The sequence below is a fragment of the Carex rostrata genome, chromosome 16, assembly GCF_964058835.1.
Source record: "Carex rostrata chromosome 16, lpCarRost1.2, whole genome shotgun sequence".
NCBI classification, from domain to species: Eukaryota; Viridiplantae; Streptophyta; class Magnoliopsida; order Poales; family Cyperaceae; genus Carex; species Carex rostrata.
In genome coordinates, this window is record NC_135933.1 from 3,158,373 (window position 1) to 3,185,406 (window position 27,034).

The following is a 27,034-nucleotide window of genomic DNA, read 5'->3' on the forward strand; positions in this document are numbered from 1 at the left end:
TCTCCATATTAAAATGTGCTTGGAGACCAAATTTAACATTTTTTGGAATTTTTTTACTATTTATTAAGCAATTTTGAAAATCGCTGATCCGATGGTCCAGAAATTTTTACTGTTTTTACTGTTCACAGCAAAACAGTAATTTTCAAAATTTCTTCATAAATAGTAAAAAAATTCCAAAAAATGTAAAATTTGGTCTCCAAGCACATTTCAATATGGAGATCACATCTAATGATTCGGATCGGTCGTTTGGACTTTCAAAATGAAAATACGACATAGAGTACAAACGCGTTTTACTCCATGGCTCACTATAGCTCATCTCTATATTTCATATAGTTTGATATATATTATGAAAAAATTATAGTATTCACTGTTATAATGAGATAAATATTATTAATTTTAGTATTTTTAATAATATTTTAATATTATTTTAATAATATTTTAATATTATTTTAATAATATTTTAATATTATTTTAATAAATATTCGATCCAATCCGTATCCATACCTATCTAATATCCAATCTGTATATGTATCTAAAAAATTAAAAAGAAATATAGATATAATTTTACCACTATCCGCTCCGTTTTCACCCCAAGTCTATGAATTATGATTAAAACGGTTGATTTACTTTTTAAAACCTGAAATTACGAACAAATAACCGTTGGAAAAACTACTTGCAACTTCCAAGTACCTATATGTGTATAATTTTTCAAAATTTTAATATTAAATTGTTCCCCTGATCCACCTACTCCGCCGTCTGATTTCTAGGATGTAATTTGGTTGCATGTAAAGCATGCGACAGCAGACGGGTTGCTCTCCCCTCATCCATTAAATGGAAAAAAAAAATTTGGAGAATTAAAGCTTGAGCTAGCTTAGCCATGAAGAGGCGTGCACAATTTTTGTTTCTCTTTGAATTTAAGCAAGTTTTTCAAACTATTTGATCTTTCGAAGAAAGATGCACGATATCGGATAAATGTAATGTCAGCATCTTTCATTTTTTTCATATAATTACATATTTTCATCTGTGTCATATCATTAATATTTCCATCCATTCGATTTTATTAATTCTTATTATTGTGATTGGAGGCTTTAATTTTTTCATACTTTTTTTTATTTAAGGGAAAATATATTTTGTTTTTCTATTCAAAATTTCTGTGCGGTTAATCATATTTTCTTTATTTAGGATAAGAATTTTAAAAAGACTTATTATTATTGTAAAAATATATGACCGTAGGATTCTTTTACAAAGAATCTTATTACAAGATGAGATTATACGGCCATTCGATCTATTATTTATGGGACCAATTATTCTGACAAAAAAAAAAACTCATATTTCATAATTTCAACCATTGAACATCGCAAGCCAAAATTAACTAGTTAGATATTGTGGAAAATATATTAAATCGGAAAATATTAGAAGAGAAAAATGTTCTTCTATATATTTTAAATTCGTCTCTCTCTGCTTTTTACAGGGTGAATAAATCAGAGAAGTATTTTACCTTTTTTATTTTTTTAATTCACTCTCTCAATCTCTCTGGAATGGTGATGTACACATGCAGAAATGTACTTGGTATATATAATGCGGCCATTTTTATTAATACCCAAAAAAAAAAACATTTTTACAATAATAACCTGACAATTTTTTTTTTTTTAAATCTGACCAGACCGCCGGTAATTGGGGCGGTCCGATTCCATACCAGACCGCCAGGACCCTGGGCGGTCCAGTAGGGACCAGACCGCCGGTAATTGGGGCGGTCCACTATGCTGCCATATAGCAGCTCTGTCTGCTGTCTCTCTAGCACAGTATCATTTATTAAACCACAGAGAAGAAAGAGAGAGCGATTTTGAAGCGATTTTAAGCGATTTAGAGGCGATTGCTACAGGTATATTATTTTTTATTTAATTATTTTATGTTTAATTTTTAATTAATAATTATTATACCCGCAGTCTGTAAAAACTATAAATTAGGCTTTAAGTAATATTATAATTAACTTTTAAATTCCAAAAAATAATGAATCTATTATACTGTAATTCTTATGAATGTTTTTTTTTAAATGTAGTTTGTTAAGGACAAAATGCTGGTTGCACTGTACGTGGGCGGTAGGCTAATTAAGGGTGCAGATGGCGTGTATTACTCGAAAGATGCCTCATTCGGCTTGCAGGTTAATGAAAGAACCACATTTATTGAACTTAAGCAACTAGTATATGAAAAGACTGGTGTGAACCCCGACCGGTATGAATTAGAATTGGCTACCCGAATTGACACACAACGGGCTGGGGCGGGTAGACCTTACTTTGTGAGTTTTCCTATAACAGATGAGGAGTTGTGGAAGGCTGTGTACCAACAATTTGAGTCTAGGGGGGTCGCTATGATAGACTTATATTCCAGGAGGGTTCCCCAGGCCGGGGCTAGACCTTTTAGTGCGGCTGGGGCTGGACCTTCTAGGGCTCCCCCTGCTGGACCTTCAGGTTATGACAATTCGGCTTATGACAGCCAGGGGTACCACCACTCCCCTCATGACAGCCAGGGGTACCACCACTCCCCTCATGACAGTCAGGGGTACCACCACTCCCCTCATGACAACCAGGGGTACCACAGTCCCTGTTATGACAACCCGGGGTACCATAACTCCCGTGAGTTTACTGAAGTTGTACCACCACCACCACCACCGCCCAGACAGACACCCATAATCCCTACATTTCCAGCTATACCAGAGTCATTACCGATACAGTTATCCGTTAATCCAAATGATACTAATATTGATGTTGATGCTATTGATGCCATACCGGAAAGAGAAATGGAAACCGGAGATGAATACCAAGGAATTTGGGAATCTGATGACTTATCAGATGGTGATGCAAATGTACCAGGTTTGTCCAGGGAAGAAAAATTCCCAATCAGGGGTCGAGGGAATAGGCATCCTGTCGCCACATTCAACGATACCACAGCTTTTGAAGAGGCTGACATTAGTTTCTTTGGTCCTCGTGTTGTATACAATCGTGAACTTGCCCCAGGGCAAGTCTATACCAACATAGATGAACTTGTAAAGAAAATCTATGAGACTCACGTTCACGGCAACTGGGAATGTATATTAGAAAAAAGAGAATCAAAAAGATTGGTTGTGATATGCAAAAATGCCCCTCGTTGTGAGTTTCGCCTTTATGCAACCCCTGCGGGTTCGGGGGAAGCATGGATAATTAAAAAGTGTGAACCACCTCATACATGCAAGTCTGCGTCCACAAGGACAGACCATTCAAACCTGACAGCATCACTAATTGCCGATGCAATTGAGGCAGACATTAAGTTGGACCCATCGATGAGCATCAAGGCGGTGGCTATGGCCGTCAGACACAAATACATACATGTAATCCCAAAATATAACAGGTTGTGGAGAGGTCGTGAACTTGCGATTTGCAGAATATTCGGTAGTTGGAAGGATTCATACAACTATCTGACACCATTGCTCCAGGCTATGGCAAGTACAAATCCCGGCACTGTATTTCAGCGGTGGCATGGCCCCATTTATGATAAGAATGGAGTACTAATAGAGGGAGTTCAACAATTCAAGGGCATTGCATGGGCTTTTGGTCCTTGTATCCAAGCTGTGCCATTCATCAGACCCGTTATCAGCATTGATGCATGCTTCATGTCTGGCCGTTACGAGGGGAGGCTACTGATAGCATGTGCATATGATGCTGAGAACCAGCTGTTGCCTTTGGCGTTTGCAATTGTTCGGAAAGAGGATGGTGAGAACTGGGGATTCTTTATGCAATTTTTAAGAAGACGGGTGGTTGGGCCAACAAAGTTTTTCTCTGTAATATCAGACCAGCACAAAGGAATAAAATATGTTTTTGATCATGAAGAATACGGTTGGTCAACACATACTGGCGAGTGTGTGCACAGGTTGTGTATGCAACACGTTGCGGAGAACCTTAGCAAGGCAACCGGAAACAATAGCTGGGTCCTAGAAACATTCAGACGTAATTGCAAAAAGAAGAAGCCAAGAAGGGTGGAAGAGATGAGTAGAGAATTTGCAAAGGTATGTGTTTGTTGATTGTTTACATGTCTTATTGTACTTTGTTAACATATTTTTATTTTAATTGTTTACTTATATTATTTTATTTCCTTATTTATATGTAGTATATGCCGAAAGCAAATCTGTACTTAATGAAGGTGGGCAAAAATAACCCCAGAGATGTCCAAGAGCCACCAGCATACGAGAAAATATTTCAAGCACGTGATGGAGGTTACCGTTGGGGAATTATGACCACCAACGGCTCTGAATCGCTGAATGCAGTCTTCAAGGAGAGCCGGACGTTGCCTGTGGCTGCAGTTGTAGAAGACACTTTCTACAAGTTAAATACATGGTTTCAGGAACGGCGTGCTAAGGCCGCAGAATTAATAAGGATGAACCAGTCATTTTCAACAAGGGTGGAGGAGAAACTAAAAAAACACAGGAATAAAGGTGCAACTATGACCGTGATCCCGATGGGTAATGACGGTACAGAATTCGAAGTGCACAATCCAAATGAGTACGTTCCTTCCAGCCGTAGACCAGATGGCACTATGGAGTTTGTGAAGAGGGCTTTCAAGTACGTAGTGCAATTCGGAGAGGCAAGAGAGGTGACCTGTACATGCCAAGGACCCCAACTAGCTGGAATACCTTGTAGTCACGTGATGGCGGTATGCCGAGTGAGAAACTTCTGCGAGGATCACTATGTCGCCGACATGTATCGTACCGATTACCTTGCTTCTACTTGGGGTGGATCTTTCCATTCTTATCCCAACCAGCATGAGTGGCCTGCGTATGTCGGTGATAGAATACTCCCTTCAGAAGGATGGATAAGGAAGGGGAGGAGGAGACACAAACGTGCTATAATGACCATGGACGAGATGGGTGGTAGGAGGCCATCGGGAAATCAGGCTCGCCGTTCCGTTTCTGACAGGCGCAGGGCAGGTAGGTAGCATTTTTCAGAATTAATTTATGTTTTTATTATATTGATAACTGAACTCTGTTGTTATGTTCAGATGCCATAAACGAACACAATGAAAGAGAAAATGCGAGAGTTGTTGCTGAAGCAACTGGTAGAAGACAACCACCTCCTGCGACCCAATCATCTAGTAGCCAAGGGTCTACAAGTACTGCTGCACCTGCAGCTGGCACCAGAAAATCTTCCCGTCTATTGGGTCTATTCCGACGTCGTGAAAGATGAACTTATTATTTTGCTTGGGAGAACTTATTTTGTTTGGTTTGAACTAACTTATGAATATTGGTGAACTTCAGTTGTATCATTGAACTTTAATTGTATTCGTGGACTTTACTTGTTAGACTATGTTAGACTACTTCCGAACTACAGTTATATTATCTAGCATATTCAATAATTAATTCAGAGATAACTGATAAATTGTCTGACAAGATGATAAAATACATCAAGAAACATCTCACAACGAAAAAACCAAATTGACGAATTTAAAATCCTATTTCTTAGCAGTCGGCTTCTTACTAACTGACTTCGTAGCAGCCGAATTCTTAACAGCCGTATTCTTAGCCGCCGGCTTCTGATTGGTGACACCCGACGATGTGCTCGCCGAATTTTTTTTCATACCATATCCATATGGATTTTCCACAAAGTCATCGATGAAATTGCTTAGTTTTAACACTTGATTACTTATAATTTGACGAAACAGATATGTTGTAGTTTCATAAGACCGTTTCGATGTAAAGTAGAAAAAACATAAAAACCATGGATCAACATAAAATAAAACTGCAATCATAATAATACTACAGTCCAAAATACATCATAAAAAACTGCAATCATAATAAAAACATCATTAAAAACTGCAATCATCTCTTATGCTTCTTCCCCGAGGGACTGAACCTAGCAGCTGCTTTGCCTTTGAGCTCCCTGTCCGGCTGCACACGCCTCGGTATCTGCTGGGAGTGAGGACTCATATCTCCTAAGTCCTCCTCTCCACCCTGACTCTCATCACCAGTGAGGTCAACCTCCCCCGGGCCCTGTGTATACATGTACGGCGTACCCGTATCGGCTCCCCATGGATCAAATGGAATGACTGATCTGGAATCGGTGGTCTGCGTACGCATCTCCCATGGATCCTCAGCCCAGCTAGGTGCATAGGTGGCAGGAGGCGGTGCGCCAAATAATGCAGATACAAATCCATCTGTGGTCTGAGATGCACTCCCACCAGACTCATAGTCGTGCTGCATCGTATCTCTGTATCTCGGTCTCGAAGAGGCAATCACCTCGTCATCTGTATCCTCACAGGGAAGGTCGTTCGTGCTAAAACCGAGGGGGTCTTGCCGAGCAGGTACTCCATCCTAAATTTAAATAAGGTCAGATCTAATATATACAAAAAAAACTCTGCTATAGAATGTAGAAAGCTGACATACCGGGCCAATCTCCACCGGAACTCCATATTTATTGTAGTAAGCGTCCCATCCTTGGGTATTCAGAATCCACTCGTGGAATGCCCAACCTGAGTCATCAGCTGCATAATTGAAAGTTAACTTAATTAGAACCGAGAATTCGAGGAAAATGAAATGATTATGTGTGTCCTACTTGTAATATTAAATTGTAATCACCTGCAGGAGGTGGCGGCATCTCGGAGGCGTAGATAGGGACTGGTGGCTCATCCGGATTTCGCCTGGTAGTCTTGATCGCCTCCCGCCAATTGATGTTCTCTCCAGCATCGCGCATCATGCCAATGAGGCGGCCTTCCCAACCGCCTACCTCCACGACTGGTGCCGTGTGCTCGAGCATTTGGCATCCTATGGCTCGCCAAGCATCCCTCGCCATGCAGACCAAACTGTGTCCAACCCCTCTCACAGCTGCCAGTAACTGCACACAACATATCATCATGATTATGACAACAATAAGTAATTAAAACTTGCAATTTTTAATTAAAGTATATTTCAGTTGTACTTACCGCACGAGCATGGATCGGACCCCAAGGCAAGAAACTCCTAGATGAATCCTCCATCAGTCTACGTCGAAGGGTGTCGCCGTAATGGCCTGTAAGGTAGACTGACGGCATGCCGTGTCTCTGGTACCAGACCTCATATCTCAAACGTCCGGGACCTACAGGCACTGACTCAGGAGATGGCGGACTCCATAAGTGCTGCTCCGGATGTCCAGCCCAGTCGTACTCCAAGCTGAAACGCTGCCTCCAGTCGACTTTGGGCTTGCAGTGAGTCGTTCTGCAAGTACAATTAATTAGAAAGTCCAGAAACGAAATTAAAATGACAATAGTAAAGTGATAACGATATTTGTTCCTTTGACGATAGTACTTACTTGTGGAACCTGTCCGTCTCATCCTGACCAATCAGCGGGTACTCCGGGATGAAGGCATCCAAGCCGAACTGTCGGGACACCCGATCGGGATAATGGTACTCCACTATCCAGTAACAAACTAACGGTCCCTGATAAAACGAGAGTGGTCTCTGCTCCAATGTCAACCGACTCAGAAGACCGCTACGATAAAATGCACGATACGGGAACCAATCGATGTTACAATGTCGGAGCATCTGGAGTTGACCCCGGACATAAGAAACCCCCTTGCCCGTCTCCTGGTAGTCGTGATCCCTGCCCCATATAGCAGCATATGCGGGGCATCTGTCTGGGTCTGGAACTCTCCAACGGGGAGGTGGATGTGGTATATCTGGCCGACATATGGGCAGATGTGACCACGACCAATGCTGGAGTAGAAGAAGTGGCCCTTGAATCTGCTTGTTCTTCACCTGAAATTTTAACTGTAAATATGAACTCGGTATGAATTTTCAACTTTAAAGTAACAACAAAATTAGTACAGACTTACCAAACAAGCGTGACACAGGGATCTGTATAAATGGGCGAGAACGGCTCCACCCCAGTTCCACCTCTTAGGCTTATCAAGGTCCCTCAGCAATGAGAGAAACATAATCGGGACCGAATCACCGCTAGAGTCCACGAACATGACGGCACCGCACAGATCCAGCACAAAAGCCCTAATATACCTGCAACATGAAACAATCAATATAAAACATTGAAATTATTGAGATTACGAATATGAACAATATTAACAATATTGAAAAGCGTAATGGTACCTCCTGACCGCCTCAACATCGTCTGTCTCAGGGAATATCTGATTCTGATTCTGGAAGAAGTGAGCCCGGAGTGATCTCAGAGAAATACAGTAAGCAGAAGACCGGGCCTCTTCCTCCTCCCCCTTCTTCTTGTTGAACTTCTTCTGTAGCTGATTCGGATGACACCCTAACAACTCCGGTATCATCCTCTGCAGGTCTGGATGGTCTGAGACGCCACCTATGGGCTCGCCATCGATAGGCAATCCCCACAATGCGCTCACATCACCGAGGGTGACTGTCATCTCCCCAGGCGGGAGATGAAATGTATGCGTCTCAGGTCGCCATCTCTCCGCTAGACCGTGCATCAGATACGGATTGATATTACTCTGTGGCATCATGGCAATCTGATACAACCCAAGCTGCAAGAGGCATTGGGTCATCAGCGGATGGGGAACAAACGGAATCTCAGACCTGCGGTGCCTCACCATAAGTAAGCCATCGTCCTGTATTTATTATAAATTTATGAGACTCAAATCGTGTTATTTTTTTAGTAATATGTACATTACGCATAATAATCACGTACCTCAAGAGATGCCAATGAGACACGGTGCTTAACATGATGGGTCCACAGAAGAGGACTGAAGGTGTCAGGATCGTGGCAGCGATAACTAGGCTCGGCCTCAGACGACTGACCCGCTCCAGTCGGATGCTCAAATCCTGCTCCATCTCCAGCCACATCCTCATCAGACGACGGGCCCGCTCCACCCGGACCCGCTCCAGGCGTAGGCCGTAGTCCCCACCGTCTAGATTTAGGCATACTACATTTAAAAAAAAAAAATTAAACAGTTCAAAAAATAAAATATTATGTATATGTGTATGTGTATGCCAAAAGATAAAATATTTGATATATTTACGAAGTGATATCGTAAATTTTTATAACTTTGATTTTTATTTTTATTTTTATTTGTTTGGTGAACTATATGTATAATATACACATACACATACACTTATTTCTAGCATATTCAAAAATAATGCAGCTCATGTTCAACTAAAATACCAGGAATTTAAAATTCATAAAATCCATATACATTACTAAATAATACAGAACCGTCGAGTCCATAGAATAAGGTAACATAAAATTAATACAGCAACAACCAGTTCAAATAGCAATTATACAAACCGTTACAGTTAAAACATAAAATACTACAACAACATACAATTGGGGTCTAAGCCTTACGAGACGAGGAGCTTGCTCCCTTTTTTTCCTCACCCCGACGCACGCACGCAGGACACTCCCACGTAGTGAGACGAGCGTCATTCAGCAGATCTGCATGCAGGTCCATGCAATTGGGATGAACAGCTTTGCCACATTTATAACAGAAGAACATATCCACCATATCTCCCTTCAGCTCACATAAGCAGCACTGTCCCCATCCAGGTGGAGGGACCCTGTCCACCCAGCCTTCCATCAGCATTTTTCTAATTGATGAATCAAGAGTGCTCAGAAATTCTTCATTATTTTTGGGTGAAAACAATCTTTCCAAATTCCGCATCGCGTAGGCTTCAGCCGTCCAAAAATTATTAATGAGTGCTCTTTTTGCTTCGCGTTCGGTTTCAGTTCTTCCTCTATTTTTTCCAACTTTGGGTGCCATTATAACTAGGGTTTCAAGTGACAACAATTGATTAGGAAGGCTAATTATGTGCGTAATTAAATACTAACTGTACAGTAATTGATTAGGAAGGCTAATTATGTGCGTAATTAAATACTAACTGTACAGTAATCAACGACTAATTAGAAAATAATTACAAAATATTTAAAAAATAATTGACATAAATATTTTAAAAATAATTAAAATAAATATTTTAAAAATAATTAAAATAAATATTTAAAAATTAATTAAAAGAAATATTTACAATTTTTACAAATAATTAAAAGAAATATTTAAAAAATAATTAACTAAATAACATACTTACAATTTTTAAATTTCTAAATTCAAACAACAATGTTGCATAATATAAAAAAAAATTATGATTTTCCTAAGAATATTCGGAACCATTATATTAAATGATATAATATATTAATATTTGTATTTAAGTGGTCAATCCAAGCTACAAATAGTAGGGTCCTCATATCAGATATATAAGGCTTAAAATTATAAGTATAACCAATTACAAGTGCATAAATAGAATAATAGATACATAAATAGTTATTAAAGGAGAAGCTTCCATAAACATACAATTTAACAGAGTTATGACTTATAATTCCTAATCAATTCTTACAAATTCTTAAAAATTATCAATTTTGTTCTTAAAACCCTAAACTATCAATTTGAGTTTTTATCCGTAAACCCTAACCATAAATTTTTATTAATAACCCAAATTTTAACCAATTCGACAAATTCGACCACAATTTTACAATTCTAAAGCCGATATCCAACTAATTTTATTCAAATATAGCCCAACAACAAAGTCATGGCCCCAATTCCATACAAATTCAACCAACAACAATCTTACGAACTAAACCAATTAATTTACAGATTCAACCGATTAATTTACAAAACCAACCAATTAACACAATTCATTTACAAATTTAACCAATTAACCCAAACCCTAAACCCTAATCGGGTCGCCTTCCGGGAAAATCAACAACCCGGGAAGGTCACAAGCAATTCGGAACAACCAATTCATAACGAGTTTTGATTTAGATAATTACCTGAGATAGCTTGAACACACAACGAGTCAGCGGGTTGCGGTCGGTTTCGAGATCCTTCGCTTCGCCTCCAAACCTTCCCAAAAGCACCAAATCACGATCAATGTACCACAAAGACACCCCTACGAGAGAGAGAGGGGCAAAAATATTCAAAATTGGTTAGAGAGAGAGAGAGGGAGAGTGAGGCAGAAAGAGAGAGAGAGGGAGAGAGAGAGGCAGAAGAGAGAGAGAGGGGCAGCAGAGAGAGAGAGTGCACCTGGCGGAGCCGAGCGGCGGGCGTGGCGGAGCTGGGCGGGCGTGGCGGAGCTGGGCGGGGTGGGGGGCGCGGCGCTGCGCTTTTCTTTTTTTTTTTCGTTCTGGTTCGGTAAACAGAGAAAGGAAGAAGGGGAGGGGGGGCTAACGGGTCGGGTATCTGGCAGCATAGTGGACCGCCCCAATTACCGGCGGTCTGGTCCCTACTGGACCGCCCAGGGTCCTGGCGGTCTGGTATGGAATCGGACCGCCCCAATTACCGGCGGTCTGGTCAGATTTAAAAAAAAAAAAATTGTCAGGTTATTATTGTAAAAATGTTTTTTTTTTTGGGTATTAATAAAAATGGCCGTATATAATGCGTTACCGAGAGAGAGGGAGAGATAATGACTGAGTATTTAACACAAGTTTATTTATTTATTTTTGAGGGTTCAAATGCCTCCTTTTTTGTCTTCATTATGTCTCCATTTTTAAAAATTTTAATAATTTAAAATTTAAAACTTAAAAGTCAAAATAAAACCGTTGGATATGATCTACATCATTTTATCTATGCACGTGTAAAAAATTATAACATCTCAATTTTATTTTAATTGTCATCAAGAACTTGTAAAAAACACACTAATGTTGATGATTTCTAGATGTTGATTTTTGAACTTATTTATTCATATAAAAACAAAATTAAAATGTGATAATTTTTTATGAGCACATAGAGAAAATAACATAAATCACATCTAACAGTTTAATTTTAACTTTTAAGTTTTAAATTTTGAGTTATTAAAGTTTTAAAAAATAGAGGCATGTTGGAGGCATTTAAACCATCCTCTTTATTTTTTCAGTTTCCACAACGGCTAATTCATTAATCCAATTATCTAATGAACTTAGTAAACCAATTGACATTGTTCACAGAGTTAAAATGATAGAAATAAAATTAGTAATTAAGATGAAAACTTAAATTGATAATAACATTATTAACACAAATATATAATCAAAGTGAAAATGAAAATAAAATAAAATTGTTGACAAGGTAGTACCGTTTAATTTAAATGTATTGGGTATTCAATTTGACATACTTAAAAAATTAATCGATCCTTGATAATATATACAATTGACGGTCAAATAATTATGCAATTATACTATCTAAACAATAAAAAAATGCAAACATCATTACATTGCTGATGAAGGATTTGTGTTTATCTGGAGTTTGGAAGCTAAATCCTTTATTTATGACTTTGAAGATAGAAAGATGGCAATTGTTTTGTACCATTAATTGGCACATGCTATCTGACTTAATTATTTCCTTTGATTCTGCTTTATTTTCTGTAATACCAGATAGATGATGTGACCTGAGAACGGCGGCATACATCGGTGTGCAATTGTGCATGCATCTGTTGATCGATTCGGTTTTTGAATTTTGAAGTCGCGCAAACTGTAGCTCCCCAAAATTGAATAAAATTTATCATGACAATTTTCTCATCTTACACGTCCCTTTTAGTTATTACACCGGAGAATTGCGGCTAGGATTTATAAAAAAAAATTTGTAGCTCTTAAGATCGGTTCAAAAAAATAAAGCTGTTAATTAACTCGTTTGATTATGATTTAAGTTGTCAGAAGTAAGTTCAAACTTGACTCAATTAAACTCGTGTGAACTATCAACCTGTTTTTTAAAATCATTGCAAGAAGAAGATGGAACTCATTTTGTACTATATATCTTCCTACCTGCTATTAAAAAAAAGTTGTTGTTGTATGAAGAAGATGAATTTAATTTTCGATTCGTGATCTATATGCAGTTCACCGAGATATAAATAAAAGAATGCAAAGATCGGACGCAATTTAATTTTCTTATAAATAATATTCAAGTACATACGGTGGCGTAGTCAGGATTTTCATCAGGAGTAGGCAAAATAAATTATTATTATATTAATTATTATTATTTTATTTTATTTAAATTATTAAATTATAAAATATTATTAAATAATTTTTATTGGAAGTGGAATCGGTAATTAACCATGAATTAAAATCGAGAAAATCGGTAGAAATCCACCGAATTAGATCAAAAACTCATTTTTTTTGAAAGTTTACTTTGAAGCATAGTTCACAAGACTCTTCTATTAAAATCCAGCTCATTTTGAATAGTTAAACATAATAAAAATAATTTAATACATTACATTAAATTTCGGTATATTACTTTATAAAACATTTTAGTCTATTCCTTTCACAAAAAATAACAAATTTATTGTAGTCCCACTATCATACTATTCTTATTAACCTTTTTCTTGTCAGAATATTTCAAAATAGATTGATGAAAGACTACTAAAATTGTAACGACTCGGCCAATTTCACTAATCGAGAGCTTTGACTCAATTAGGAATAGACAAAACTCAAATCCAAACCAACTATATACAAACTTGATATCGTATTTCAAAATTCAGGGGTAGGCGATTGCCTACCCCTGAATATAGGTGGCTCCGCCACTGAGTACATATATGTTCCTTTCAATTTTATTTTCTAGTAGGTTTACTATTAAATTATAATATGCAAGTGATATGTCCTCTGTCATATGAAAAAATAATTAATGTAAAATCCTATAAAATCTCTCGGAAATTGATAGGTTAATAAAAAAACCAAATAATATTTTCCTTCAAATAAGGTGCCCACAAATATAATATTCTCTTTTCTCATCTTAGTTCGTATCGAAATGGTTCGCTTTCTCGACACGTAGTGAATATGAATATATATTTATTTTTGAAAAAAAACCTATAGAATTATGAACAGTAGTTCGCAAAGGAAAACAAAATAAAAAGAATAATTCATAGTGAACTGAATTAAATAATATCTGACAAAATGGGCAGCCGTCATCCTATATTGTTTGTCCATCAAATTCTTTCAAGTTATTTTGACGACAGCTGCACAAATAGAGTTCGTTGATAGGCATTTATTACTATTGAAGATAATTAATAAGGCAATTGGAATATATATACGCGACCCAAAATCAGGCAAAGGCCTGTAATTGTTTTTTTGTTTTTTTGTTTTGGAAGATCTTGGTAGAAGCTACCAAGGATAAAGGGCTGTAATTGTTGAGTAACAAATACTCTTTTGAACTTGTAGGCCAACTACAAAATTACAATTACAAAATATCACATCTTTGAATAAAAATTCTACAAGACAGCTAATAGTTTAGTATATCCTTGATTGTTATGTAAAGCAACAAATAATTTCATTGATTCGAAAATGCTGATATTATCGAAAAGAGAGAGACGGACAGGAGTGCGTATCCTCTGAGATATCTCAACTTTTGCGTGACCGACGTGTCCGGTGCCTATTCGGGAGTGATGTAGAGGGTCAGTATTTGTATGCTTTGAGATTCGTGCAGAACGTATTTAAACGGTTGGGATTTTTCATAAAGTCACGCAAAGTTTGAGATATCTCAGAGGATACGAATTCGACGGACAGGCGAATAAGTTCATTGGTTCCAAAATGACAGGATACAATGATGGGTTCCAGCTAGTGTATTTATACTCGGGCGGGTACGGGTACCCCGGGTATACCCGTCTCGGGTACGGGTACGGGTATACTCGGGTACGGGTATACTCGGGTACAAGGGTATTCGGGTACGGGTATGGCGGGTATAATTTTCAAAACCCATACCCTACCCGTCCTATACCCTTACCCGTGTACCCTTGACGGGTAAGGCGGGTACGGGTAGGGCGGGTACGGGTTTTTTTTTTTTTTTTTTTTTTTTTTGCTGTTTTTTTTCTGGTTTTTTTGTTTTTGTTTTTTTGTTGGTTTTTTGTTGGTTTTTTTCTGGTTTTTTTCTGGTTTTTTCCTATTTTTTTCTGGTTTTTTTTGTTGGTTTGGGGGGGAAAAAAATCAGATTTTTTTAATTTTGAAATGGGATGAACAGTGGTCGGGTATACAGGTACGGGTACTCGGGTAGTCGGGTACGGGTAAACTCGGGTAAGGTATGGTCGGGTATTGGTCCAAAATAACGGGTCCGGTCCGGTTTTTGCCCGTACCCGTGTACCCGAGTACCCGACCCATACCCGGGCTCGGGCACGGGTACCCCGGGCTCGGGCACGGGTACCCCGGGCTCGGGCACGGGTACCCCGGGCGGCGGGTACGGGCGGGTATACCCGACCCGGGTTTTTGCCAAACTCTAGTTCCAGCCTTTCAGACAGTGCAGTAATATTCGGTCTATTCGGTTGCTATTTAAATAAAAAAATCTATATTTGGTCTGAATATTACCGGTTTAGAGTAGAGTATATTAACAGTGATAAAAATACCGATTTAGAGTATATTAACAGTGGTTTATACCACATATTACCGTATATTTTTATATATATGAAGAGTAAAGCTAGGGTGTGATGTGCTCACCAAGAGAGTTTGGTGAGCAGAACTCCAAAAGTATATTGGATCAACTTTAAACTTCAAATTCAAACCGTTGAAATCCATGTACTTCATGAGTGATGGATGTACATATAAAATTTTGAAAGTTTCGAGTTTATTTGCTACACGGTCAAGCGGTCAAAGAAATGATAAAAATTGAATATATAAAACAACTTATAAATTAAGTTATAAAAAGTTTCTTTCTTTGACCGCTTGACCTTGTAAAAATAAACTCGAAACTTTCAAAAAAATTTATGTACATGCATCACTCATGAAGTACAAGGATTTCAACAGTTTCGATTCAGCGTTTGAAATCAATCCAATATACTTTTGAAGTTGTGCTTACCAAACCCACTTAGTGAGCATGTCTGCTTTCTGGTTATATATAAAAAGGACCTCGTTGCTGATCATGAGTTTTTGTTGAGTACGAATTATTCCTTTTTATAATTTTTTAAACAAGTCTCTCTCTCCTCCTAAATTTGCTCCGATTTTACTAGAATTTCCATATTAGGATCTTCTATGGCACGTTAAAATATGTATATTGCATAGAAAGTTAACTTTAGAGAGTCAATGGATTAATTACGGCCCTACGGGGCTACGGGCTGCTTCAAAGTTGAGTTGGACGCGAGACTGGTCATAGAAGATCTAGAGAACACTGTGCATAGCTGCCACCTGCTGGAATTCGTATCCTCTGAGATATCTCAAACTTTGCGTGACTTTATGGAAAATCCCAACCATTTAAATACGTTCTGCACAAATCTCAAAGCACACATAATACGGACGCCTACATCACCCCCCGAATAGACAATGGACACGTCGGTCACGCAAAAGTTGAGATACGATCTGTATGACAGTGACCCCCTACATCACCCCGAATAGGCACCGGACACGTCGGTCACGCAAAGTTTGAGATATCTCAGAGGATACGAATTCGTGCGTCGACATGTGCCTCTTCCTTCACTGCGAAAAGCTCTTAAAGGTTCCTTTGTGGTGCTAGTCTGCTAGATATAATGCAAACATGTTGAAAATTACATATGGTTATTGGTTAATTTGTTACCTGCTACACAGATGACCACATAGATGAACTATAAACATGGATTGTGAATTTACAAAAATATCCGTACAAGTAGGGTAAATGCAGATTTTTTTTTTTCTAGTATAGTTATCATAGTTGACGGTGTATATCTTCTTTTACAATTGTCAACATAATCATTACAAGCAAAATAAGTCTAATATTCAACATACTTAATGACAACCTCTATATATATATTTTTAAATTCTATTTTATTTTGCACCTCAAAATAATTTAGTTAAAATGTTTTAAATAAAATAATATATGAATAACACAAGCGACTATATCGTTATATATGATATGATACACATTAAGAATAGTAAATTTAATTAAACAAATTTATATGATAAATTATAATTTAATTTATGTAATCACGCGTATTATATATATAGTTTTAAAACCAATGTTATTAGAACCGGACAGGACGTCGACCCAGTAAAGCTCCGGTTTGATGATTCACTAGTCGGACCGATAGATCAACCGGTTTGACTGCTGATTTTTTAAATAGTTGCATATTTATAAGATATAAGTATTATTATAAATAGAGGAGGGGTTCAAATGCCTCCATTTTTAAAAACATTAATAACTCAAAATTTAAAACTTAAAAGTCAAAATAAAATCGTTGGATATGATCTATATCATTTTATCTATGCATGTATAAAAAATTATAACATTTCAATTTTGTTTTGGTTGTCATCAAGAGCTTGTAAAAAACACACTAATGTGGATAATTTCTAGACGTTGATTTTTCAACTAATTTATTCACATTTAAATAAAATTGAAATGTGATACTTTTTTATGAGCACATAGAGAAAATAACATATATCATATCTAACGGTTTTATTTTGATTTTTAAGTTTTAAATTTTGAGTTATTAAAGTTTTAAAAAATGGAGGCATAGTGGAGACTTTTGAACCCTTCTCTTATTAATATTTATGTTTTATGTAATAAATTTTCCAATATACATATTAACAATGTACTATAAAAGTAAATTTATATATTTCAAATAATATTTTTTATTAGAAAATAATATATTTATTGTAGCTCAAATGTAGAACTCATTCTTAGAATTAGTAAAATAAAATATTATGAAATACTTTTTTTTTATCAATTTTTTTTTATAGTTATATTAAAATTGAATAACTACGTAGGAATTCTTTAGTTTTTTGTGATCAAGTAAACCTCTAATGATCCATATTAGAATTATTTTTTAAAAATAATAAGAATATTGCAACAAATGTTAGATTATTCTCAAACACATAATTATTTACAAAAGTATGTTACAAAACATAAATGACTACACAAACTTAGCCACAGAATAATACATATTAGATTTCACTTTTTATTCTAAAAAGTTGCTACCTTTTCTTTTCAAAAGCTGCTCATTCCTTTTTAAAATTGGGAATAGATGGCCGGACACAAAACCGATACAAAACCGTTTTTTTTTTTTTATAAAACTTGTCAGTTTAATTAAATATATCTGGTTCTATTGCATGTTTGGTCCTAATAGAGAACCAAACCATAAACCCGTCCGGTTCCGTTTTATTCTGACCGAACCGACCGGTCCAGTCCGATTTGATAACAGTGTTTAAAACAACTTAAATCATATTTAATATGTTAGAACATCATTACTTATTAAATTGTTAATATATTTTAGAGATAGACAATGGAAGATCGTTGACTTCATTTTAGTATTTATACACATTTTTCTATGTAGATGAGAGTAAAAATGTAAAATGGTACGAGTATTATAAAATTGATCCTATTTACAGTATAAATATTTTTATATAATTAATCTATTTTTCTATGCAGCTGAGAGTAAAAATGTAAAATGGTACGTGTATTATAAAATTGATCTTAAATAGTATAAATATTTTTATATAATTAATCTCTACTTACAGTTGATCTTCAAAATTAAAAAGTTTAAAGTTTGACTTCGTTCCTAAATGTAAATTTATAAGTAATCAAATAAATATTTAAAATCCAATAAAAATATTTTTTAAATGCTATATATATTCGAATGAAAATATAAATATTCATAAAAAATGCTGTCTCATGCACTGTTACCGGATCTGCTCTCTATTGGAAGTTTGGAACTAGAGCTTTCCTCGATTTGGAAACAGACAGGATTTTGCCATTCTTCTTTTGTTTGAATCTTCTCCCATAGGCCATAGGAGAGCTGCTCAGTACCTTGCCGTCGATTTTACTCGAACAAGACTTAGGCTCCACCGAACATTCTTTTCCCTTTCTTTACTGCTAGTGCTATTTAACACCTCCTTAAATTCCTCCCTAAACCCTTTCCCGTTCCCGTTTATTACTATTTAAAATGGAAAAAAATATACTAAATAAATATTTTAAAAAACGAAAAGTAAAAATAAAAGTGTCTGAGGATCTCATCCCAGCATCTTCCTGACTTCCCAGTTTCCATCACCTTCTCTGTTTCTCCAATGGGCACCTTTTTAGCTTCTCTCCTCTAGTTGCTACCTTTCCTCTTCTTGGCCTCTCCCCCATGGCCAGCATCATTTGTCAAAGCAAAAATTATAAAAACCAGTAGCAAGTAAATTCTGCTTTTATTTATTAGTTTTCTTCGACATGCAATGCACTGGTTTACAGATCTAGAAATTCTCTCTTTTAGACGTCAAACCACCGACCCCACACGGTCACACCAGAGTACCAGACTAACATTTCATTCCTGAAATAAAATAAAATAAAACCAATGGCGGCAGGTGAGAAGGGAAAGACCAAAAATAAAAGGATATACCAACAAAGAAACCAAGAAAACTACAGGCCATGAAGCTCTATATAAGAGCTGCTCCCCTTCGACTCCCAGCACTGTCTCCCACACAACCACTACTCTCTCTCTCTCTCTTTTTGAAAGTCTTTGGCAGAGGCTGCCAAGGTAGCCAATACTCTCTCTCTCGATCGATCGACCAAAACCTTTCTGAACCCCGATAAACAATCAATCAAACTAAAGAAAGAATCTCCATGGACGCACTGGAAGGCATCGCCGGGACGAGCTGGGGGAAGTGGCTGGGATTTGTGACGGCGGTATGGGTGCAGTGTATCTCCGGAAACAACTACACTTTCTCTAACTACTCTGACGCGATCAAGACGCTCATGGGCCTGACGCAGCTCCAATTGAACAGCCTCTCCGTTGCCAAGGACATTGGCAAGGCATTCGGGCTGCTCGCTGGACTCGCCTCCGACAAGCTTCCCACGCCGGTCATTCTCCTCCTTGGCTCCGTTGAGGGGATGATCGGCTACGGCGCTCAGTGGCTTGTCGTCAGCAAGACTATCAAGCCTCTTCCCTACTGGCAGGTAATTACACTGGCTCTAGTAAAATGTAATTATAATAGCCATTTTAGTAAATGTAAATAATTACTAATTTAATTGCTAGTTATTAGTGAAATGTTGGAGCAGAGAACTTCAAATTTTCGGCCTTTTGTGACCGGTGGGCTTCAGTTTGTGCATTTCTTGTTTTTTCAATTTGGCGGCTGATTTTGACACTGGCTACCATAAAATAACTTTTTTTACCCAGTACATTCTTCCAATTATTTCGGATTGAAATTGAATCCTTCCCGTGTTCATTTACTCTACCGGGGCCATCGCATGCGTATTTTCAACTGAAAAGAATATTTTAATGCGTCTCTTTGCGACTCCTTTGGTTCAACCAAGAGTTCAACAGCCCTTCCTCCTACAAAACCATGTTACGTGTACGGTTAAACCACTATTTTTTTTACTGTGGGCCAGATCTCAAGGGTCTAGGACTCTAGGTGCCGCCGCCTCCATTTTATTATTTGTTTGTTATATTTTACATACTTTTAAGTGCTCATATGGTGTAGCATCATACCGCTTCAAATATTCATTGGATTATATATATATATATATATGAGTAAGTCTTGGGTGCTATGGATAGCACAGAGGCCTATGGTGCTAAGGCTCGATATTCGAGTTTTTAAAATCTTAACGGTCGATCCGAACCGTTCATCTTGTTCTCCATATTAATATGTGTTTGGAGATCAAATTTTACATTTTTTGGAAATTTTTTACTATTTTTTAAAAACTAAGATATAAAATATGAGGTATGATGAAGTATGAAAAAGATGAGGCATGAAAAGGATAAGGCATTGAAACCCTCCTCATAAACACGTTTGTACTTCACGTCATATTTTCATTTTGAAAATTCAAATAACCGATTCGAACCTTCCAACATGTTCTCTATATTGAAATGTGCTTGGAGACTAAATTTTATATTTTTTTGAATTTTTTTACTATTTATTAAATCACTTTGAAAATCACTGTTTTACTGTGAACAGTAAAAAATAGTAAAAATTTCTAAATTATCGGATTAACAATTTTCAATGTGGTTTAATAAATAGTAAAAAATTCCAAAAAATATAAAAATTGGTCCCAATCACATTTCAATATAGAGATCGTGTTGAGTGGTTCAAATCAGTTGTTTGAATTTTCAAAATGAAAATATAATGCCATGGAGTAAAAACTTTTAATCCATGGCTCATTTTACTCTAATCAGAATTTATTAATAAAAGGTGGCACCGTGCTTCACCATTATCTGTACAGTTTTAATTATCATAACACTATTTGCCGATCACTTATCACCATACAATTTGTGAGTGTATTTTAAATTAGAAACACCAACCAGATTTGATCATGTAAAAAGAACAATGGTGTTCGTGCTCTTAACATTGTCCCTATTTTCTCCTTAGTTTTGAGTGGGAATTTCAATATAAATATATAAACTGTTTAAAACAATGCAATTTCAAAAATTATTCCTATCATTGTGCGAATTAAAATCTCCTTTTAATACCATTCTACATGGCAGATGTGTGTGGTATTGTGCCTGGGTGGGAACAGCACGACATGGATGAACACAGCCGTGCTAGTGACTTGCATGCGCAATTTTCGGCGCAACCGGGGCCCAGTGTCAGGCATCTTGAAGGGTTACGTGGGCCTCAGCACCGCCATCTTCACAGACATCTGCTCAGCACTTTTCGCAGATGATCCAGCTTCCTTCCTGTTAATGCTCTCTATTGCGCCAGCTCTTGTCTGTGCTGTTGCCATGCTCTTCCTCCGTGAGTCTCCTAAGGAGTCGTTAGATGTGCAAGGTGAAGAGTCTGAACAAATTGATGGCCGGTGCTTTGCGGCCATAAACACCTTGGCTGTTGGCATTGCAATCTACCTTCTTGGGTTTGATCTCACTGGCTTGAGCAGTAACAAGTATGCTTCTAAGATCTTTGTTGCGGTGCTATTCATCTTTCTCATCTCACCCGCAAGTGTCCCAATTTACGTAGCTATCATAGGTATCAATTTGTTGAATATTGACATTGATGTACTTTTTGTGTGATTGAGGACAACTACTAATTTATCTTCTTTTTTTATAATAGGAAAGAAGAAAAGATCAGAACTAGATGTGGAGGCACCGCTGCTGATCAGCCAAGGCAATGCGGATACAGTAATTGCAGCGACAACAGTGGCTGAGCCTGCAGTTGAGCTGCAGAAGGTGAAGAAGCAGAGGCCTGAGATAGGAGAGGATCACACAATTGTTGAGGTTGTAAAGACAACTGAATTTTGGATTTTGTTTGTTTCATTTCTCTGTGGTGTCGGCACAGGGCTTGCCGTGATGAACAATCTAGGCCAAATGGGGGTTGCAATGGGGTACAGTGATGTTTCAATCTTCGTGTCCATGACAAGCATCTGGGGATTTTTTGGAAGGATCGGCTCCGGGACCATCTCTGAGCACTTTATCAAGTATGTTATCTTTATCTTTGATTTTGTGCATCTGTCCCTATCCTTGTCATTTTATCTTAGTAAAGAGTTTGACAGTGGCTGGTTTTCTTTTGTTAAAGTATGCATTCAGATTTAGACCAGATCAAAAGTTTAAAGGGTTAAATTTAGGAAAAATCCCAGTAAAATTTAAATATTTAAGCAAAGCATATTAACAAAGATTAAGAAAATAAACAAATATGTAATACTCAGATGAATAACAACAAATATTATTCTTACATACCCAGATGATCTTTTATTGAGTAATGCAAGTAAGTTTTTTTGCTAAAGATTGGTGCACTTTTAACAAGAATAGTCTCCTTCATCAGTTCAAACTTCAAAGGATTTTCCAGTGAATGTGAAAAACTAATTAACGGTGAGACCTTTTGAGCCATGTTTGTCCTTTAGCATAGGGGAACCTAATCTAGGAAGGATTGGTTACTAAAAATACTGTACTGCACATCATGAATCACCATTGAAAAGAGAACAAAGGGAAGTCGATTAGATGAATTGTTCTGTGAAGAATTACATTCTAGTTCAAAAAAAAACTGTACTGCACATCATGAATCACCATAGAGTTGGATTTGAATACCGAGAGGTCAACATGATAAATCTCATCCTTACTAGTGTTAAGACATGGATTTGAATCCGATTTTTACTGTTGTGCCGAGCAAATAAATTACATTTATTTAAGTAACTGAAAAAATGGCTAGTAGTATTTCCTGCATACGAGTGCCCAATTTCAGGAATATCTGCCTAGGGGCCCGACCTCCAAAAAAAAAAAAAAGCAATTGCAGGAGTAATTTTTTTACTTTCTTTGAAGATGAATATATTTGGTCTCCATGATTTTTTTTAAGTCAGTTGCATTTAGGTATAATATAACTTTGTCTAGCAGTGGAAGGATTGCATGTGAAGAACCTATATTATATTCCTGGTCTGAAATGTCTTTTTCTTGCAAATAACAATATTAAACTAATAAATTGGTATTATTAAATTGAGTTGAGTTATTAATTTGACAATTGTTTAGCTGGGTAACACTGTTGGCTATGCTCTATTCAGCACATATTTGCATATTAAAAAAAAGAGACTTGCTATATTAAAGATATTTTGGTTTTCAAGGTCCTTTTGAATTCTTTGAATATTTTTTGAAGATTTCAAATGAAATCACCATCAATCCATCCTTTATTTAATTTACAAACTTTCTGTTTGTTACCTAAGTCAATAATGGATACATCACACAAATGGCATTTTCATTTTCTTGATAGTGGGGTAGGTTCATATGGTTTCCTAAGAGCCGCTCCTGTCCATTTCACTTTATTATCCAGGCCAATTAACTCTCTTTTGTTCCTAAAAAGAAAAAGAAAAATATCCTTTGCTGGTCCTTACACTTATAGGACAAATATCTTTTCTATTCCTTTATTTAATTGAGCTAAAGGGACCCATGTGAGTACTATTTCAATGTGTTTTTTTATTTACTTATCTTTGAACTTTTTGTCTTTACTTCGCGCGATGTGATTGTATGAAGCTAATTTTGTAGTTTGAAAAGCATCTATTATCTTTCACTAGATATAATACAGACCCAAAAATGAAAATTTGTCCGAAATATCAATTTGGGCCTTGTTGGTGTAATTGCCTGTTTGACGTGAGTGTTGGCCCATAGATAACAGCTGTTGGTGGTCAAAACTTTTGAAGAAAATATACGAGGGTACGAATAATTGATTGCATACCTAGTTGCACTACAAACAGAAATGAAGCAAGATAGTTTTTTATTCCTAGTTCTTCCTGATTTATCAGGATATTTACTGCCAAAGTAAACACTGTTGAAATATCTGGATAAATTGAGAAGGTACAATGGACGTAGGTTAGAAAAGGTAACCTTATATTGAGCACAAGAGTCTTGTTAGTAATAATAACTGGGTAAATATTTTCTGAAAAATAAGGTTGCACTGATAAAAAATTGAGTATTAGATCAAATATGGTTATACATACTAAAGTGTTTTGACTATGCCTAATTTATGTGTTGAATATCAGTTCATTAATTTTGTTTCATTTCCTTGTCTCCCTTTTCAGAAAAAATGGTTTGCCACGTCCAATTTGGAATGCTGCCTCCCAAATCCTCATGGCAATCGGCTATGTGGTCATGGCCCTTGCACTCCCAGGTTCCCTTTTCATTGGATCCATTGTTGTTGGCATATGCTACGGGGTACGTCTTGCAGTTTCGGTGCCAACTGCCTCAGAGCTCTTTGGCCTAAAATATTATGGTCTGATCTACAACATACTGATCCTCAACCTCCCGCTTGGCTCCTTCCTATTCTCGGGCCTTCTTGCAGGGCTTCTATATGATTCTCAGGCTACCAAGACACCTGATGGTGGCAACAGTTGTGTTGGGGCCCACTGCTACAGGCTTGTGTTTATTATTATGGCAGTTGCATGCCTTGTTGGATTTGGGTTGGATTTGTTGTTATCGTATCGCACCCGCGGATTGTATCGTAAGATTCAGGCTAGCAAGAGGTCCCAGAGACTGCTGAAATAGATGCGGTGTAGGATTGGATTTAGTCAACACGGCCATAGAAGCCCTGGTTATTTTTTCACCCAAGCCGTACAAAGGTGCAATTTACCAGTTACCTCTCTTAAAAGAAACTGAAATTTTGTTAGTTTTACTGAGAGGGGTACAGTTCACCTGTTGTGAGGCCGGTAAAGGATCCTTATAGGATGATGCTTACAAATCCGGTGTATTCTTTAGTAGCACATTTTTATAGCTAAATTTCACTTTATTTCTAATAATAAATATGTATATGTTACTATGGATTGGTGAGATGTAAAAATAGTGGCTTTAAACCGTGGATTCTTTTCTTTTCTTTAGCTGTTCTGTTATGTTCTTTTTTAATTCAATATTTCTGTTGTGTCCCTACAGTGCAAACATTTTAAATTAATTAACCAGTTAGTTCCTAACTTGTGATGTCCATGATTTCTGACATTTTCGCCTTAAATTAACATCTTACTGAAGATCAAGCATGGACCTGTTTGTAATGGATCCATTTGAGTATTTGACCATAACCCTACCAGAATTAATCATTAGACATTGATAAACCAAAGAAAGAATTAACTAAAAGTTGGTTAACGGAGCATTTCTACGAGGCATGCTGTGTTGGAGAAGGATCAAACACTTACACTCTGAGAAGGAGAAACAGAAACAGAAACAGTTTCCTACCTTAGAATTAAGAACCGTCCATTATCAAAGCCGACTCATAATTTTAAAATTAAAGTGCGGAATATAATGTCTGATTCCATAGACGATTTCATAAAATAACTCAATCCTTTGAGAGATCGCCAACTATCTCTGTGAGCACAAGAAGACTCTAATGACAAAAAGCTCTTCTTGTCGTTTTGTCATATAGTCGTAGGAATAGGTCTTTCAAGACAACAAAACTTGATCCTTGGGAGATCATTTCTAATTTCTTGAATGAATTTCTCTTCTCTATTCTTTGATGGTGGAAGAAGAAGAGAAGACACACGGATCTGTATTTTCTATAGAGAATAACTTCTTTCAAAATATGTATTTTTCGTTATATCTTGTGCCAGAGACCAATTCTTATATAGGGTAACTCTAAATCTAGTGCACAAAATTTAGATGTCCAATTTTAGACTTCTTTTTTTTTTGAAAAAAAGGCGGCAAGGTCCGTTTCATTTCGAAACTGTTTTAAAGTTACATACTGTTACGACATAGGAGAGTAAAGAGAACAATATCCTGGGTACACAAACCCGAATTAAACAAGAAAAAACACAATATTCAACACACAAAACAATTCAGAAAAACATCATCTAAAGTAGCAACCAAAACAGTCATCTAAAAGCTATCAGGCAGAGGAGCTAGTGCTATCATCAGAGAGCTCCACTATCTGGACTTCATCATTAGGCGCCAAGGCTTGCATGGGGATGACAGTGGTGTCCTGAGGCTACCAATGAGTTCCATTCCCATTCCTATCCAGTAAACTATAGTAGAAATTATTAAGAGTATAATTTGTCTGTCTGAGAGACCAGGTTTATGTTCAAAACAGATTAAGTTTCTTTGTTTCCACAAACACCAGGAAAAGGCTCCAAAAACAATGAGAGAATATTGATGCCTATGGGGAGGAAGGGAATATGCAAATTGCATAATGTCCTCAATGGAAGTCCAGGAGGAAAAAATGTTTTGACAATCTCCTAATCAAAATCAGATTTGCCTGGCAAAAGAACATTGTATAAAAAGATGGTCTACTGATTCATCATGGGCACAAAAATGGCATGTGGGTGACCCATTCCACCATTTATCTAGTAAATTGTCTTTGGTGAGGATTATGTCTTGAGTTAACCACCACATAAAGACTTTGATTTTTGGTGGCAACTTAGTATTCCACCAAATCATACAATGTTCTAGTTGAACTCCCCTAAAAGAAATGAAATTATATAAGGATTTAACAGTAAATTGGCCATGTGGTTCTTTTATCCAGTGTAAAGAATCTAGAGGTTGACTGGGGGAAAAGTTGAGAATGATGTGTTGGAGTTCCAACCATTCTCTAGCATCAACACCAGTGGGAGTTTTCAAGTAATGTAATTACCTTGAGAGAGAGACTTTCTGCAGACTAACAGATGGATTAGAACATAATTGATATAGAAAATGATAATAGACAACTAGTGGACATGGGCCATACCATACATCAGTCCAGAATTTAACTTCAATGTGCATACCTGGGGTGATATTGAGGCTACAGTCTAA

General features: G+C 36.9%; 2 protein-coding genes across 2 annotated transcripts; both read left to right on the top strand.

Moving 5' to 3' along the window:
• The first annotated feature begins 1,706 nt into the window (after positions 1 to 1,706).
• On the top strand, positions 1,707 to 5,322 carry LOC144567684 (uncharacterized). Its single transcript, XM_078317849.1, has 4 exons — positions 1,707 to 1,882; positions 2,060 to 4,039; positions 4,141 to 4,957; positions 5,029 to 5,322. Exons 2-4 carry the CDS (start codon positions 2,075 to 2,077, stop codon positions 5,211 to 5,213), a joined length of 2,967 nt encoding a protein of 988 aa, XP_078173975.1. The 5' UTR covers positions 1,707 to 1,882; positions 2,060 to 2,074; the 3' UTR covers positions 5,214 to 5,322.
• Positions 5,323 to 18,910: 13,588 nt separating this feature from the next.
• LOC144567544 (protein NUCLEAR FUSION DEFECTIVE 4-like) lies at positions 18,911 to 25,120 on the top strand. The gene is made up of 4 exons (XM_078317709.1): positions 18,911 to 19,812; positions 21,338 to 21,815; positions 21,900 to 22,263; positions 24,349 to 25,120. The coding sequence occupies exons 1-4, from the start codon at positions 19,480 to 19,482 to the stop codon at positions 24,809 to 24,811; spliced, it is 1,638 nt and encodes a 545-aa protein (XP_078173835.1). The 5' UTR covers positions 18,911 to 19,479; the 3' UTR covers positions 24,812 to 25,120.
• The last annotated feature ends 1,914 nt before the right edge of the window (positions 25,121 to 27,034 follow it).

Coding starts and splice junctions, on each gene's coding strand:
- LOC144567684 (XM_078317849.1), top strand. CDS start 2,075: ATGCTGGTTGCACTGTACGTGGGCGGTAGGCTAATTAAGGGTGCAGAT. Junction 4,040..4,140: donor TGAGTAGAGAATTTGCAAAG/GTATGTGTTTGT, acceptor ATTTATATGTAG/TATATGCCGAAAGCAAATCT. Junction 4,958..5,028: donor TTCTGACAGGCGCAGGGCAG/GTAGGTAGCATT, acceptor TGTTATGTTCAG/ATGCCATAAACGAACACAAT.
- LOC144567544 (XM_078317709.1), top strand. CDS start 19,480: ATGGACGCACTGGAAGGCATCGCCGGGACGAGCTGGGGGAAGTGGCTG. Junction 19,813..21,337: donor AGCCTCTTCCCTACTGGCAG/GTAATTACACTG, acceptor TCTACATGGCAG/ATGTGTGTGGTATTGTGCCT. Junction 22,264..24,348: donor ATCTCTGAGCACTTTATCAA/GTATGTTATCTT, acceptor CTCCCTTTTCAG/AAAAAATGGTTTGCCACGTC.